The sequence below is a fragment of the Podarcis filfolensis genome (genome assembly GCF_964270895.1).
Source record: "Podarcis filfolensis genome assembly, chromosome: 12".
NCBI classification, from domain to species: domain Eukaryota; kingdom Metazoa; phylum Chordata; class Lepidosauria; order Squamata; family Lacertidae; genus Podarcis; species Podarcis filfolensis.
In genome coordinates this window covers 2,818,814-2,837,173 of record NC_139614.1, presented here as the reverse complement: position 1 = coordinate 2,837,173, position 18,360 = coordinate 2,818,814, and the positions used below count along the sequence as shown (strand labels likewise).

Sequence of the window (18,360 nt, the reverse complement as noted above, 5' to 3'; positions counted from 1 at the left end):
AACAGAAATCGTGCAGCGGCGGTGGGAGGCCCCATTAGCTAAAGTGGTGCTTCAGGTTAAGAACAGTTTCAGGTTAAGAATGGACCTCCAGAACCTTATTCTGCCTCCCCCTGTCCTCACATGACTGGAAATGCCATCAAAGATCAAATTTCTTCCTATCCTCAACCTACGAACAGCAAAAATGCAAAGGTCTTATAAGACACCCCCCGCCACACAAATTTAACAGTAATGTGCACACAGCTGTATGTTGTAGGCCTGTTCTATGTGACTGGAAAACCAAGAAGGCTACACATAGTACTTCACAAGTAACATTGCTTGCAGGAAGAAGAATGGTACTATTTCAGTTACTATTAATTGACCTTTTGTTTTCAGGCTAAATGCAATTTCCTCACAATGCAATGATGGGCCGATAGGGTGGTTTCTGCACCTACATGATAAACTAGAAGTAAATCATTGCCACATATTCTCTTCCGATACAGAACACCACTCCACCCCCCGCCCCCCGGGAGAATCTAGAAAACTCTCCTAAAAGGATGAAAAAATATGTCTGGTAGCAAAATGCCTTCCTTACTGAGATTCCACTTCAAGCCTGTTGTCGTGACACACTCGCAAGAGCTCCCAATGGGAATGAGGCCGCACCAGTTGCCTTCTAGTCCTGTGTTTACACGTAGTTTGTGCTTTCCCTGCAACACAGAAAGAACTTTGGTTTAGTGTCCACTATCAGGAAGCACATGATTATGTAAACAACACACTTTTATGTACAAAAGAAGCTACAGATTAGGCACATCACTGCCGTTAAATTGTGATGTGGAACACCATGTGCCTAACACTGTAATTCCATGCAACTTCATTTGGTAGAAAGCCCTTAACTCTCTTAAACTCAACAGAGATGACTAGGATCAAAGTGATGCCTGGGTTCCTCCCAATAGAACCTGCTCAACACGAAATGTTCAGTTGATTCCACGTAAACTCTTAATGGGGTGTGGAGACATGGCTGCCACCAGGTTTATTTATTTGATTTCTTATCCACCTTTCACTGTAAGATTTCAGGGGCAGCATCAACTATATCAGAATACAAGTCAAACAGTGCATACAATTATAAAAGCAAGGAAACCAGTTCCTAACAAAAGCAGCACATTACCAATTAAACAAAACGAAAGAGGTAGGTCCCACAAAATACTTTTAACTGTTAAAGGCCAGCATAAAGTGTGACAGGGGGTCCTCAGATGATGCTAAACAGCATGAGGACAAGACGGAGCCCTGAGAGATGCCACAGGACAATTCCCATGGCAATAAACAGTGCTTACCCCCACTACTTTCTGGAAATGGTCCTGGAGGTCAGAGTTGAAACACGGAAGCATAGTGTTTCCAACTCTCCAGAAAGATACTGTGGTCAATGGTGCTGGAGAAGCAGACTGAGGGCAGCCTGCCTGGCTCCGCCGAACAGGGTGCTGGACTGAGCAGAATGGAAGGCAAGAGGCTGGGAGGGGGGGCACCGAATTTTGGCATTGCACAGGATGTGCTGAAATGTGAAAGACAAAAATCTCCCCTGCTAATAGCCACCATAGCTACCGGTAATTGGAATCTCTAGATTAACTGGTAGAATAGCTATGAATATCCATGCCCAGGGCAGGGGGGGGGGAGACAATGGGGAGGGCTCTTGCCTGCATGCTAGTGCTGTGCTGAACCTTTCACTCCCTTTATTTTCAGCAATCTGAGAGAGCAGAGGCAAAACAAAGTGGCCTGCCAAGAGGCTGGGGCGGAGAAATTTGAAGGAATTTTGTGTTGGGATGCACATATGCACTGTTGAAAAGTGACTGATGAGTCTGCTTCTCACTGCAACATGCTTAAAATGCCCCGCACAAATGTGCCGTGTTAGGGAGCTCTTCACACACACACAAGCTTTCTTTGTTGCAACACCACCTAAACTGCAATGTTGCGTGGTCACATGGGCATCCTAGGAAGTGTGCAAAAAAGATCGCGTGTAAAGAACCCTGTGCCACAGTGTGGGGCAAGGCAGCAAGAAAGAGGACCCACAACACTGCTGAAAAAAATCATCAAGATTTTTACCCTCCTTGTAAAGGAGGTAGGCAGATTTGGGTACAGCTCTGCTTGTGAGTTTTCCAGAAGCACCTGGCTGGACTAGAGGAAGCCTCAGTCGGATCCAGGAGGCCATTTCTTATGTTTTCTTATAAGTTTGACCAAAAGCGTAGCTTTACAGATATTTATAAACTCGGCTCTGAAGGATCAGCACAATTCTAAGGATGTCAAATGAGGTCATATAAACAGCATTTTAAAATTCTCCAGGGTTTGAGAAAATACTGTTTATGCCTTTTTTTAAAAAAATCTTAATTTATGGCTACAATAGAAATCCCTTGTATGACTTAAAATATAGGAAGGATACTAGTTTCTACTGTGCATTTTAGGACAATCCCTTTGGAGTGGAAAGCTGATGAGAGTTTGTTATTTCTGTTAGTTTTTGCTTAGAGTTTGTAAGCTTGTGAGTTTATGGGAAACCGGAGGTATCTCTCTGAAGCAGAAATTATTGTGAACAATGATGCAACGTAAACTGAAATGATAACCTTATATCTTACTAAGAGCTGCACCGCTGCTCAATCTGCTTGCCGCCCACAGCTATTCCCACCACATTAACCCCTTAGAGCTTCCATTTCCCACCCCATTCAACTATTAAGCTCACTTTTCATCAACCCCATTTCTCAATTTGCCTCTTTTCTATTCTGAAGCCTTGCTTGCACTCATTTCACCTGCACACCCAGGTCCATGCCTCCTTCCCATACCCATACCTCCTGCATCTTCCTCCTTCCACTTACTGCGACTGCTAAGCACCCAGCTCACCTTCCGCCCATTGACTCTTTTATGCCCATTGTTGTCCTGCTTGCAATGGGAATGGCAGCGCTGCAGGCACATCAGGTGCACTTAAGCCAAAGGTCTTGGCGTTGCCACATGCTTGTCCTGTGAATCTTACCTTCCTAGAACAATTTTGCCACCTGCAGTAAGGCAAAGTACATGGCTATAGCTGCAATCCTATGCACGCTTACCTGTGTTCTTATAGTTAAGCACCACTGAGCCAACTGGAGTTTAGTTTTACATAAGCATGCATAGGATTGCGGTGCAGCGGCACACCATGGAAACCAGTGCACCATAGTGCTGTGCCACACAAGCTCATATTTGACTGCTCAAAAGTGCGTTGAAGTTCAGGAGGTCTTATTCATTAGCAAGTGAGTTTTGGATTGTAGCCGGGAAGTTCCTGGTTTCAATCTTATGTCGATCACATACACATACAGTATCTATTTTTATGTTTTTATATTGTAAACTGCCCTGTAATCTTCGGATGAAGGGCAGTATAGAAATGTAATAATAATAATAATAATAATAATAATAATAATAATAATAATAATAATAATAATATACACATTGGGTTGCTTTAGTATAAAGTGCTGGGAGTAGGGGAGATAAAGTTATATAAACACTAAGCATCATTTATAACCACCATATCAAAAAAGCCACTGAGGTGCTGTTCTGAAAATTTCTCTGTTTTTGCTATGCTGAGAAAGTCTAAATTTGCTGAAGAGGGAACAACAACTCTTGTGTACAAAATACACACACACACACACAAGCAAGGGCAATGCCAGCAGAGAGCTGAAAAAGATACCGGGGCTATTATGCATAATAAACTACAGTGTTCAAAAGCAGAGGCCCAACACACCTTCTACAGTTTCTAGGATCCATCAAGCGAAACCTTCAAATGATATCAGCTACAAAGGCATCCATTTTAGACTGCAAGGGTGCAAAGAGTGGTGTCAGGGAACTGCCATCGGAGCCAGAGGCGGAGGGAAGGCTCCAGAGGGATGCCAGAGAGGGTCCCAGTAGGGAGAGAGGCAGCCCATCTGCTGGGGAAGGAAATCAGCGTAGCACCAGTGGAGCAGCGGGGCAGATGGGGGAATCGGCGAGGGGGCTCCAGGACTCCTTGCCGGAGACCAGCGGGGAGAGCACGGGTCCTCCGCTGCCCACACCCTCCCTGCGCAGAAGACTTCCGTGCAGGGAGAGTAGGAGGAGACTAGGCGTCAAAGAACTTCTTTGCTGGAAGAAGTTCAAGAAACGCCCACTGACGGATTCTGCCAGCGATTGAGACAGCCACGGATGGGTGGCTGTCCGGACCGAAAGGGTTCACCCAGGTAACCCAGCCCGGAGTTGCGACAACTTACGCACGAGCAACCCCTAGAACCATTACAGCAATCCGTCAGTCCCTGACGTTGCTTGCGCGGAGCCCCAGAGAGGCAGCACGATGAGCCGAACAGGGACAGCCGGAGAGCCGGAGCAACCAGCTGCGATGCCGAGTCTGGTAGAGAGAAATCGAGACTTGGAACAGCATGTAGCTATCTTGACGGCGCGGCTGGACGAAAGATGGGCTCAGGATGCGCAGGTCAGACCCACCCCCATCACAAGGAAAGTACCGGGGCTGGTACACAAGTTTTGGGGGAAACCCCAGGACTACAATGCGTTCCGAACGGAAATAGAGTACGCTTTGGAACTGCAGCATAATGACTTTGCTGATGACGGGGAGAGGGTAGCTTACATTGTGCGGCATCTGGAGGATGGGGCGCGCAAATGGATCAGGCCCCTAATGGTGACGCAAAATGATGCCTTGAAGGTCCTTAAGAAATTCTTCCAGGCAATGAATGCGATGTATTCCAGCGAAATGGAGCAAAGTGTGACTCGGCGGGAACTGATGGGGTGCAAGCAGGGGAGCCAGTCAGTTAGAGACTACTGGTTGCGCTTTGCAATGTTGATCCACCGGCTCGGCTGGAATCTGGACTCTGAACCGATACAAATGTTGTTTGAGGAGGGGTTGTCCCCAACGGTGAAAGACGAGTTGTCCCGCGCGCCTTGCCCACAGTCGATGGATGAGCTGACCAAGGCTGTGCTTGCGATTGGAGTACGGCAGGAAGCGCGGGCTCAGGAGAAACACGAAGTGAGAGGGGAACGTTGCCATGACTACCGCATTCCTGAAATACCGAGACAGCTTTCCCAGGCGGCTGAGCCAATGGAAATTGATGGCGCGCGCGCGCGAGGTTTCAAACTCCAGTGAAGGTCGCAAGAGGGAGGGGAAGGATTGGAAAACCACCATCGATGGCAGGGAACTTCTGGGGGGGGGGGAAGTGACGCACCAGACCCCACCAATGCGAATGAGGGTTTCCAGGCACACGGAGACCATCACTTTTCACGTGGCCACACTGGCAGGACCTCCAGTAATACTGGGAATGAGCTGGCTGGCACTGCATGATCCAGTAGTGTCATGGCATCAGCGGTCAGTCACCTTTGGGTCAGCTTACTGCTTGGAACACTGTCTGGGGGGGGGAGAACCCAAGAATGACCGTGGCCAGGGTGGCTGGCCTGGCCGTGGAACTAAAAGGGGAGGTGCCACCACAATATGCTGACCTGAAGGAAGTCTTCAGCGAGAAGGAGGCAGATAGACTACCCCCCCCCATAGGCCCTTTGACTGCCAAATCAACTTACTCCCAGGGGCTCAGCTGCCGGTGGGTAAGCTGTATGCCATGTCCGACCGGGAGATGCAGGAGTTGCGGGAATTTATTGACAAGAGGGGGTTCATAAGGGAATCAAAGGCGGTGGGGGGCAGTCCGGTGTTCTTTGTGGACAAAAAGGAGACTAATCAGCCCAGATTAGTCGTAGATTACCGGGCGTTAAATCTGGTGTCAGAACCCGTGACCTTCCCAATGCCCAGGATTGATGACATTTTAACACGGGTAAGGCAGGGGAAAATTTTTACCAAGCTGGACCTCAGGGGAGCGTACAATTTGATTAGGATAAGGGAGGGGGACGAATGGAAAACTACCATGTTCACCCCCCTAGGGGCTTTTGAGTACTTAGTCATGCCATTTGGATTACAATCGGGCTCCGTCTGCTTTCAAGCTTTCATGCACCACGTGTTGGGGCCCCTGCTGTACAAGAATCGCGTAGCCTTTTTAGATGACTTCTTAATCTATTCGGACAATGAGAAGCAACACGTCAGAGATGTCAGGGAAGTACTACAGAGACTGCAGAAGCACCAGTTGTGGGTCAAGCTGGAAAAATGCCAATTTCACGCCAGAGAAGTCGAGTTTCTAGGGTACAAGTTGTCAGACAAGGGCCTAGCTATGGACCCAAGCAAGGTGAAGGCAGTGCTGGAATGGAAGGCCCCCAAAACCCGGAAGGATGTGCAGAGGTTCTTAGGGTTCAGCAACTTCTACAGGAAGTTCATAAAGAACTTTGCTCACTTAACCGCGCCCATCACAGATTGTCTCAGTAGCAAAAAGAAGTTCACGTGGACGGAAAGTGCCCAGCATTCCTTTGAAAGACTGAAGAAGGCGTTTGCTTCGGAGGAGCAGCTCCTGCACGTTGATCTGGAGAAGCCCATAAAACTGGAGATGGACGCGTCCGACCGAGCCATCGGGGCGGTCCTTTTGCAGCCAGGGGCCAAGCAGAGCTGGAGGCCGTGTGCCTTTTTCTCAAGGAAGCTGAACAAGTCGAAGCAAAACTATAATGACCACGAACTGCTTGCGATCTATGCAGCTTTTCGGCGATGGAGACATCTGTTGATAGGGGCGCGGCACAAGATCCAGGTCTGTACTGACCACAAGAACTTAGAATACTGGAGGACCGCGCGAGTACTCAACCAGAGATAGATTCGATGGGCTCAGGAGTTCTCCAAGTTTTCCTTCGAGATACGATACGTGCCGGGAGAGGAAAACGTAAGAGCAGTTGCTCTCTCCAGGAAGCCGGAGTACATGGAAGGAGAGGGACCGCCGGAGGTCCGACACGTGTTTCCCGAGGACCGATGGGTGTGTGGGGGAGCGTTGGTTGGGAAACGAGAACTGACCGGGCTTACTAGAGACGACGCGTTTGCTCAAGTGAAGATCAGGGAACTCCGGGATGGAAGGGAAGACCAGGGAGGGTTTGAGGAAAAAGAAGGGCTACTGTACTATAAGGGGGCATTGTATGCACCCGGGGAGACCTTGAGGGGGAAGGTACTCAAACAACTCCACGACAACCCAACAGTTGGGCACTTTGGACAACACAAGACCATGCTGCTCGTCACCAGGCAGTTCTGGTGGCCAAAGGTGAGGGAAGACGTACAGGAATATGTACGGGGGTGCGACCGATGCCAGAGGGCAAAGGGGGAGAGGGCTGCCCCCGCAGGGTTACTAGAACCCTTACCCACACCAGGAAGACCCTGGGAGGTGGTGTCCACTGATTTTACGACAGATTTGCCCAAGTCAAGGGGGAAAACAGCAGTCATGGTAGTAGTCGATCTACTGACAAAGATGTGCCATTTCATAGCTTGCTCACATGCCGTGACGGCAGAGGAGACAGCCAGGTTGTTTGTGGATCACATCTTCAGGCTGCATGGGACTCCCTTGAGGGTCATCTCGGATCGCGGGAAACAATTTATTTCCCGGTTCTGGAGGAAGCTCATGAGCTTGCTACAGGTCGAGGTGGGCTTTTCGATGGCGAGACATCCGGAAACCAATGGACAAGCAGAAAGAGCGAACAGTATACTCCAGCAGTACCTACGATGCTACGTCAGCGAGAGACAGAACGATTGGGTAGAGAAACTAGTGCTGGCTGAATTTGCGTACAATAACGCTGAACATGTGTCCACGGGAATCAGCCCGTTCATGGCCAATTATGGGTGTCACCCCAGGACCTTCCCGGGGAGGGGGGAGGAGGGATGGAGTGTACCCGCGGCAGAGCAGTTTGCAGAAGAAATGGAGGCCTTGCACCAGCAACTCAAGTTGAACTTGGAACGGGCCAAGGAAGTTTACAAGAGGCAGGCGGATAAGCACCGTCGGGAGGGGGAGGCCATACGGGTGGGAGACCGGGTGTGGTTGTCAACCCAAGGGTTACCCCTAAAGGGAGGGTGCAAAAAGTTGCAGCTGAGACGGCTGGGGCCTTTTGAGGTAACACAGCAGGTGAACCCCGTGGCATTCAAGCTCAAGTTGCCTGACAGCATGAAGATACATCTGGTGTTCCACAGGTCCCTACTTTCACCGTACAGGGAGGGACGGGAATTTCCGGGGCGGGAGGGAGGAGTCACCACCCGCCCCCAGGTAGAGGAGAGGGAACGCTGCAACCAAGCCACGGAAATACTTGACTCAAGGTGGCGAGGTCGCCAGGTGGAGTACTTGGTAGCTTGGGAGGGAGAACCCAGGTCAGAAAACACGTGGGTCCCCGCTGAGTCGATCAATGACGGGTATCTGGTGGAAGAATTCCACAGCCTGTTCCCGGATAAACCAAAACCACTAGCGAGATTCTGGGAGGAAGAATTTGGAACCACAGACGACGAAGAGGACTTTGTGGGTTTTCCTGCCTCCGAAGAGGAGGGAGGGGAGGTGTCAGAGGGAGAAGAATCAGACTGGGAGGCCCACCCCGCGGGAAGAGATCAGAGCGGGTGGGAAGCGGGGTTTAAATCCTCAGAGGATGGTGACAGCTCCTTCAGGGGATTCCCCGCATCGTCGGCTGAGGAAAGGGACGAGGTTGAATCGGAAAATCGGGCCGGGGGTGGAGGGGGTCCTGGGGGGGAGGTGGATGTCAGGGAACTGCCATCGGAGCTAGAGGCGGAGGCAAGGCTCCAAAGCGATGCTGGAGAAGGGCCCAGCAGGGAGAGAGGCAGCCCATCTGCTGGGGAAGGAAATCAGCGTAGCACCAGTGGAGAAGGGGGGCAGATGGGGGAATCGGCGAGGGGGCTCCAGGACTCCTTGCCGGAGACCAGCGGGGAGAGCACGGGTCCTCCGCTGCCCACACCCTCCCTGCGCAGAAGACTTCCGTGCAGGGAGAGTAGGAGGAGACTAGGCGTCAAAGAACTTCTTTGCTGGAAGAAGTTCAAGAAACGCCCACTGACGGATTCTGCCAGCGATTGAGACAGCCACGGATGGGTGGCTGTCCGGACCGAAAGGGTTCACCCAGGTAACCCAGCCCGGAGTTGCGACAACCTACGCACGAGCAACCCCTAGAACCATTACAAGTGGCATTCTCAGTCTCCCACTTAACTCCTTGTTGTAATCAACTCACAAGAGTCCAAGGATGAACGCTTTTTTAAAGTATTGCTAAGGCAAGCTGCTACAGCTGGCCTTTGTGGCTCAGAGATAAATCAGCAAGAGCTGTGGACTTTTTAAAAAAAAAAAAAACCAAAGGTGGGGGGGGGACACGACCCAAAACGGAATCCTGCACATGATGTCGTTGGAAACAAATATGTAGGTTACTGTTATTGCCACATGTAACAAAGTTCCACCAAATGGCAGAAAAGGTTTGCGTTTTCAGTACCTTTCAACACCATTTAACCTTTGTGTAAACTTCTCAGATATGGTAATCTTCCATAAATTATTGTACTATGACAAAATATTTAAATCATGCAGCAATTTCCATTTCTGGGCAATCAGTAGTCTGGTGGTCATTGACCAAAAAGTTAACAGTTCTCTGGGTTTGATACCCACATTTGAATCCTTAGAGACAGATAGTAGTGATAGCTGTGATGTACCTTGCACAGGATCCCCAATTATATTAGCAATTTATCGTCAAGAGTCCTTCACTACTAGACACTCCTGCCAAAGGTGGTACTAAGTGTTCAGAGGCCCAGAGTCTTGCCAACAGTCTGGGTCAGAAGTTATATGTGATAGCTGAACCAGAATTATATACCACTGACAATATCCTTTAGTTGTATTCTCTCTCATATGCTAAAATGGATCTCACTGGTTTCCTAGTCTACAGATTTTTCCATGTTTTAGCATCTATTTCACATTTCATATCTGTCTCCCAAATACTTTAAAGATAAGAGCCTCAAATCTGGTTAGGGACCTAGTGAAAAATCTCATGGGACAGCAGAAGTAGTGAAATGCAGTGAGGAGGGGCATCACAGTTGCAATGAAGAAAATTGGTAGACTGTAGCTCAATTGACTACAGTGCAATTGTACCCGTGGTCTGCAATCTTGATCCACCCCTGCAGTTGGGCATCAAGTCTACTGTGGTCTCCAGCTGGCTGTAGTGCGGATTTAATATCTCAGGGGGTCACAAGTCAGTCAGGATAAAGTGGAGCAGGAGCACCTCAAGGTTTTAACATTAAAAGCAAAACAATACCCAATGCCAAGGTGGCTAATTATTCCCTTTTATGCTTTAGTTGCTGAGATACCACCACCAAATTAAAAAACCTGAACAGAGCTTTAACATTTTTTCTTCTGGATCCAAGTCTGACTGTGCTTTAATTAATGTAACTGCTGATAAAAATCATGTTATATAATGAGATTCCATTGATTTTTGTCTTATTAAACCATTTTTGAAAAACCCTGATCAATCAGAAAAATTGATTCAGTTCTTTTTCCGTTTTCATTTCATCACTGGTGATGGAAAATAAAGATCAGTTTTTAAGTTCAGCCTTTTGAGGAAAACATCCAAATGTGTGTTTGTGTGTGCTTTTTTTAAAAAAAGCATTTTAACCAAAATAAGACTGAGCTTTTCATATAGTTTTGTTCATATAACTTCATTTTTATGTTTTGCTCACATTAACGTATAGTTTTGACTAGAAAGCCTGAAGGAATAGGAGTTATTCATTAAATGTGGCTTTTGTGACTAGCAAAACCGTATAGGGGTTGGAGAAACAGCCTTGTGGCAATGGAAGCAAGGCTTTAATTCATAACTTATTTACCACACTGTGGCACAAAGTTGAATGATAAAAATGTCTTTGGAGGTTTTCTTGATAAGGATATACCTGAATTTCATCTTTTCTACGCAGGGCACCCCCTCTCCCATTTCATTACATACATGGGACCTGGAAGCACCACTATGAATATAAAATGTGCTTGCCTGCGTTGACCTAAGCTGGACACCAGCGAAACCTCAGTTTCTTTCCTTTTCATGCCTCCTGTTTGAATGTTCTCTAGCAAAAACAATATATTCTTATGGCAAGCCCATACCATTTCACAGACCATGTGGGGAACTCAGAAGACTGAATGCTGTTCCACACCCCGCCATCCCCAGTGTCTGCATATAGAAAACTAGATGCCAAGTGATTGGCTAGACCAGAATTCTACTCTTGACATCTAGTTTTCTGTATAGAGGGAATTGTTTGCATGGGGGAGCATTCAATCCTATGAGCTCTAGAGAGTGAGACAAACCATGAGCCCCCATCAGCTTACATGCTAAGCCAAACCATGTTTTAGCTTACAGCAGTGCAGCTGGAGGAGGACCAGGAGAGGAGTGCATCAGTCACGATGTCCTCTCTAGAAACCATATGAAAATGGTTTGGCTTAGTGTGAACACAAGGGTTTCTAGAGAGGACATTGTGACTGATGCACTCCTCTCCTGGTTTGGCTTAGTGTTACTTGTGAATCAGTCCAAACTGAATGGAATGGGCCATTGTTGTTCCAACGCCTTTATAAATGACTTGGATGAAGGAACTCAAGAGATGCTTATCAGATTTTCAGATGACACCAAGCTGGGAGGAGTAGCTAATGCCGAAGAAGACAAATCAGGATTCAATATGACAGATTGGAGAACTGGGCCAAAACTAAGAAAATGAATTTCAATAGGAACAAATGTCAGGTTCTACACTTAGGCAGGAAGACCTAGATATACCAGTATAAGATGGGGGATGTCTGGCTTGTCAGTAGTACATGTCTGGCTTGTCAGTAGTACATGTCAGTAGTACTTGTGGTCTTAGTAGACCACAAGCTTAACATGAGTCAACAGTGTGATGCAGCAGCAAAAAAAGTTTATGCTATGCTAGGCTGCATCAACAGAAGTACAGTGGTACCTTGGGTTAAGATCTTAATTCATTCTGGAGGTCCGTTCTTAACCTGAAACTGTTCTTAACCTGAAGCACCACTTTAGCTAATGGGGCCTCCCGCTGCTGCTGCGCCGCCGCCACATGATTTCTGTTCTCAATCCTGAAGCAAAGTTCTTAACCCAAGGTAATATTTCTGGGTTAGCGGAGTCTGTAACCTGAAGCGTCCGTAACCTGAGGTACCACTGTATAGTGTGCAGAGGAGGGTAACCAAGATGATCAAGGGTTGCCACATGGAAGATGGAGCAAGAATGAAATTTGTTTTGGATTTCAAATTACTTAGAAATCAGCCCTGATAATATTTATAGCATTTACTTTCAAGTAAGAGAATGCAGTATCAGGAACTTTCAGCACAGTCATATAAGACCCCTAGTAATTTTAAGTCATATATTTCAACAAGAATGGAATAGGATGCTTAGGGAGAAATCACAACTATGTAAAATGTTTCTGACCCTACTATATTCATAGTGACTTCCTGCTGGATGTATTATAGTAGCTCAAGCAGAGACCATTTTCTCAAAATGCACAAACCTCCTAAAGCAGAATCTGTTTCTTTCTGGCATCTCATTTATCATCATAGCCATAATGCTGATGAATTATCCCTACAGAATTAGACTGCAATATCAGAAGATCACCAAAGGCTATCAGAAATTATTTTGTGATCCAGCACAAGGAAACAAAACAAAGCAGAACGGATTACACAAGAGCAAGACCTGCAGTCATACAAAATCTCAGAAAAGTATTCTGGATGAAGCTAATTTCTTGAGTCCATTTCATTTTTGTCCTCTCACTACAAAAGGTGATATGGGGATACAAATTAAAGCACAGCAAAGAAAGAATTAATCCTGCACACTTATAGAAATCTCAATTCTCCAAGTGAGGATCCAAAATGGAACTAACTACAAACAAGAGAAAAGTATTAACAGGCTTGGAGTTTTGCCGAAGTACAAAAATTCTTTAGGAATAAAAATCACAGGGGAAGGGGAAATCCAAAAATGCCTCAAAGAGAACTGAGCCTGCTCAGTGGGCACAGAATGTTGACTTGTTTTTTGTGGGTGGGTGAGAATGGAACAGGATAGCATAAAGGTAGGCATGACTAGCTGGAAACCAGAACAGGATTCCCCCAAATTACAAGACTTTGTTCTAGGACTCACATGCATACCCCTGCTTCTCATTGAGGCTGCATCTGGACTGCACCAGTTAAGAAAGCAGGTGGGGACTCAGGAACTAAGCAGCATTTGTGCCCAGCCAGAAGATCTTTGCTATCTCATCTTTCCCTTTGATGCAATCAGTTAAGTGGAACTGGTGTATTGTAGAACAGCTGCTACTATATCAGGCCCCCTTGGTTTTGCAATCCCAGGCAGTCAGCAAAAGCAAAAGGTCTTGAGCCCTCCATACATGACTGCAGCTGTGTTTGGCTCTGTGGGTCAGAGGCTGCACAGTCCTCCTTTTACTTCCATCTCTTGAGAGGTGGAAAATGTAAAGCTAGCTTTTGTGTAGTTGGTTCCTTTTGAAGAAATGAAGTACAGTGACTTTTTCCATACCTAAAACATATCTGACTTATTTACAAATGAACAAATTGGAAAGAAACGGCAGGAGTGCAAAAATATTCTCCTCCCAAAACTACAGATTTAGCTTGTTTTGGCCTCTGAGCCAAAAACTTGCATGTCAACCCTCCTTTTCACAGAGTTTCGTTTCTGAATGGAGGTGGGCTGAAGTCTTTGCTCTTATCTAGGGATCACAATTTTGGCCTGGTATCTCACAAGTGTCAACCCCCACCCAACCATGTGAAATTTGATATAGTGTAGTGCTGTGAGCAGGCTGATAACTTTAGGCTTTCTAGACATATTGCTCAAAACATGGTAAAACTTTTATTAGGCTACACCATTTTACATTGGAGGTGCAGGAATCACAACCAAATAGTCTTCCCCCACCAACTGCCAAATCCCACATATAGAAAACTTGATGGTCAGATAAATGGCAAGCTAGACTCTGCACGACGGTTTGGATATGGTAAAAACTTCAGTTTTCAATCAAGGAGTTACCCACCTTAAATCTAATGTAGATCCAGAAACTATTTTATTCTGTGATGAGCTGTTTGTCTTGGGAGCCTGTTGGAATTGGACCTTAGAAAGCATTTTAAATTGCTCAGATGAAAGCCTACTCAATGAGTGGTGAGGGTTTCCCCACATTGTCATATTCTACTGCATAAGCAAGGAAATCCCCAAAATGTGTACTGCATATGCAGATGATCTTTGTCCCCCTAAGAACCAGAAAGAGACATTCTCTTTGATGGAATTCATAATAATAATCATAGCTACTTCTGAGTGATGAAAATTATCATTAATAATGGAATTCCAGTTTATACAACCCATAGCCTTTTATGCCTGAAATTCTGATGATGATTTTTCAGAGTTATTTCAGGAGACTTTATGCACAAGGGCCGATGAATGAAAAAGAAATAGAAGAATTTCTTAAAAAATATGGATTACAAAAAAATTCTGAACAAAGTAAAGTGATTTTGAACCAGAAGATAACTGATCAAGAAATTGAGGGAGCCATTCAAAATATGCAATTGGGAAAATCTCCAGGACCTGATGGACTGACCTCCAGATATTACAAAGCTTTGAAAGAATGGCTTATACAACCTTTGAAGGAGGTCTGTAACGAAATTTTAGAGGGGAAGAAGGCACCTGAATCGTGGAAAGAAGCGTACATTACACTTATACCAAAATCAGAGACTGAGAAGAACCAGATTAAGAACTACCGCCCTATATCATTACTCAATGTGGATTACAAAATTTTTGCAGACATTTTGGCAAAAAGATTGAAAAGAGTTTTGGTGGGGGAGATTCATAAAGACCAAGCGGGCTTTCTTCCAGGAAGACATCTATCAGATAATGTGAGAAACATAATAGATATTATGGAGTTATTAGAAGTTAACATTAATACCAAGGCAGTATTAATATTTGTGGATGCGGAGAAAGCCTTTGACAATATTTCTTGGAGCTTCATGAAAAAGAATCTTCAAGGGATGGGGGTAGGCCAAGGCTTTGAGAATGGTATAGGTGCAATTTATTCTGAACAAAAAGCAAAATTGATTGTAAATAATGTGGTTACTGAAGAATTTGCTATTGAAAAAGGGACACGACAGGGGTGCCCAATATCCCCATTACTTTTTATATCTGCCTTGGAGGTTTTACTAAACATGATCAGAGGGGACCAGCTGGTTAAAGGGATTCAGGTCGGAGCTAAACAATATAAATTGAGAGCGTTTGCAGATGATCTAGTATTAACTTTACAAGAGCCAGACACTAGTACGAGAAGAGTTTTAGAGCTAATACAAGTATTTGGTCAAGTAGCAGGTTTTAAGTTGAACAAACAGAAAACGAAAGTACTGGATAAAAATCTAACGGTTGCTGAAAGAGAGAAGTTCCAGAGTGAAACTGGTTTAATGGTAGCAAAGAAGGTGAAATACCTGGGGATTAATTTGACATCTAAGAACGTGAACTTATTTAAAGATAATTATGAGAAATGTTGGACAGAAGTTAAGAAAGATTTAGAAATATGGTCAAATTTGAGACTTTCCTTGTTAGGCCGAATTGCTGTTATTAAGATGAATGTTTTGCTGAGAATGTTATTTTTGTTTCAAACATTGCAGATTGTGGATAAAATGGATTGTTTCAAGAGGTGGCAAAAAGACATATCTAGATTTGTCTGGCAGGGCAAAAAGCCCAGAATAAAATTTAAGATACTAACTGATGCAAAAGAAAGAGGGGGGTTTGCCCTGCTGGACTTAAAATTGTATTACGAATCAGCGGCTTTTTGCTGGCTGAAAAACTGGCTGCTTCTTGAAAACACAGACATCTTGGATTTGGAAGGGTTCAATAACAGATTCGGCTGGCATGCATATATATGGTATGACAAGGTTAAAATTCACCAAGGTTTCAAAAACCATATTGTCAGGAAAGCACTATATAATGTTTGGATTCGGTACAAAGATTTGTTGGAAAACAAAACCCCTAGGTGGTTGTCACCAATGGAAGCTAAGGAAGTGAAAAAACTTAATATGGAATCCAAATGGCCAAAATATTGGGAAATTACAGAGCATGAGGAGGGAAAAGTGAAATTGCAGAGTTATGAGAAATTGAAGTCTAAAGTAAGAGACTGGCTTCATTACTACCAGATAAATGAAGTCTTCAAACAGGACAGGAAAATTGGCTTCCAGGTGGAGAGGTCAAAATTAGAAACAGAGCTTTTGGAACCCAATACTAAGAATCTGTCAAGAATGTATAACTTGCTGTTGAAATGGAATACACAGGATGAGACGGTTAAATCAGCTATGATTAAATGGGCACAAGACATTGGTCATGACATTATGTTTGCTGACTGGGAACAGTTATGGACTACCGGTATAAAGTTTACGGCATGCAATGCCTTAAGAGAGAACATTATGAAAATGATTTATAGGTGGTACATGACCCCAGTCAAGCTTGCAAAAATCTATCATACGCCCAATAATAAATGCTGGAAATGTAAGGAAACTGAAGGTACTTTCTACCACCTTTGGTGGACGTGCCCAAAGATCAAGGCCTTTTGGGAAATGATTTATAATGAAATTAAGAAGGTACTTAAGTGTACTTTTCACAAGAAACCAGAGGCCTTCCTCTTGGGCATGGTAGGCCAATTGGTGTCAAGGAAAGATAGGACGTTTTTTATGTATGCTAGAACAGCAGCAAGAGTTCTTTTAGCAAAGTATTGGAAGACACAAGAACTACCCACGCTGGAAGAGTGGCAGGCGAAGGTGATTGACTATATGGGACTGGCCGAGATGACTGGCAGAATCCGTGACCAAGGGAAAGAGACGGTGGAAGAAGATTGGAAGAAACTTAAAGTTTACCTTAAGAACTGTTGTAAAATTAATGAGTGCTAAAATGTCATGGGTAATGTAAAACAGAATTGCAACGATAAACGATTGGGTAAGAGAAAAAGGATTAAAGAAATTGAACCATAAGTAATTGAAATTAGGGGCTGCTGAAAAAGTTTAAAACAGGGATGCAGAAAAGGGAGGTATGGGGAAGTCGTTGAAATAAGGTTTAAGAAAAAAAAGGTTATGAAATTATACGTGTTTATATGTTTGTTTGTTAATGTGTTATGTCGTGAATTGTTAGTTTTTGTCTGTTAATATATGTTGTAAAACCAATAAAAATTTATTATAAAAAAAAAAATTCTGATGATGATGATAATGATGATGATGATGATAATAATAATAATAATAATAATAATAATTATTATTATTATTATTATTATTATTATTATTATTATTATTTATACCCTGCCCACCTGGCTGGGTTTTCCCAGCCACTTTGGGCTGCTCCCAACAGAATTAAAAGCAAAATAAAACACCAAACATTAAAAACTTCCCTAAACAGGAATGATGTCTTCTAAATGTCTGATAGTTGTTTATTTCCTTGACATCTGACGGGAGGACATTCCACAGAGTGGGCACCACCACTGAGAAGGCCCTCTGCCTGGTTCCCTGTAACCTCATTTCTCGCAGTTAGGGAGCTGGCAGAAGGCTCTTGGAGCTGGACCTCAGTGTAATGTCAGTTACCATTAGGCTAAACCTCCTCTGAAGAACATTGGTCTCTTCAGAGTCATGTTTATCATTGCTAGCCGTGGTCAGAATGAATAGCTGAATATTTCATATATGTACTTTCTCATTTTCTGATACTGTGTTTCTCAGGAGTACAGAAACATTAGGCTATACACGGAACATGAATTATCTTTTATCTGTGAGTTTTACTGCAGTTTGTAATACAAGGTAGTAGGATTTATGACCAAGAAATAGGAAGATGTCCAAGAATTAATGGAGCATGATTTTTACATTACATTGAGCTGAGTTTAGTGTAACCCGTGTAGGATTTCAACATAGTGCTAGAAGAGGAAGATATTTCTACTTACACTTTAAAATCTATCAAGGAAGTACATTTTTGTCAGTTATCTAATGCTGCAGAAAGGACTTATGGAATGTTTTGGTAGCCCTTTTACTTGCATGTGCCTCCTTTTGTCTACCCTTGGCACAACTCTCACTGTGAGGAACATCCCACTTGCCTCACTGCACAAATCTGGTGGCCCACAGCAGCTAAGAAAGTCCCTGACTCAAATCTTACCGCATTCATAACTCACTAGGTGGTGGCAACTGTTCTTGCAGGCCACTCCACCACTACTTAAAAAATGGACACAATATTAGCCATCTTTGAGATGCTGTAAGGATTGCTGAAATAATATATGTGAACTGCTTTAAGTATGTCAGTGTGGTATATAAATGCTAAACATTGTTACTCCTATTGTTATAAAGTGGCCATCACTAAGGTGTGTGTGGTGGTGTATGTGTATATGCCCAAAGCAACCGAAACCCCTTGGCAATTTCAGACCTAGGCAAAGGGCCATACTAGATGAATACACAATTGAGTATTGTGTATTTTGCTTTTAAATAGTAATCA

General features: G+C 44.5%; 1 protein-coding gene across 12 annotated transcripts in view; it reads right to left on the bottom strand.

The window, feature by feature from the left end:
* The window catches only part of TPK1 (thiamin pyrophosphokinase 1), a 269,979-nt gene that overhangs the window by 56,988 nt on the left and 194,631 nt on the right, over positions 1–18,360 (bottom strand). For 11 of the 12 annotated variants that reach the window (XR_014540138.1, XR_014540139.1, XR_014540140.1 and 8 more), the window contains one exon: positions 572–683. Coding sequence is in view for 7 of the 12 variants with exons in the window: in XM_083578286.1 (XP_083434412.1) it covers positions 572–683 (112 nt within the window). In the remaining 5 variants the exon portion in view is untranslated. Of the gene's footprint in view, positions 1–50; positions 684–18,360 lie in introns of all 12 variants that reach the window. The other variant, XR_014540142.1, reaches the window with a different exon arrangement.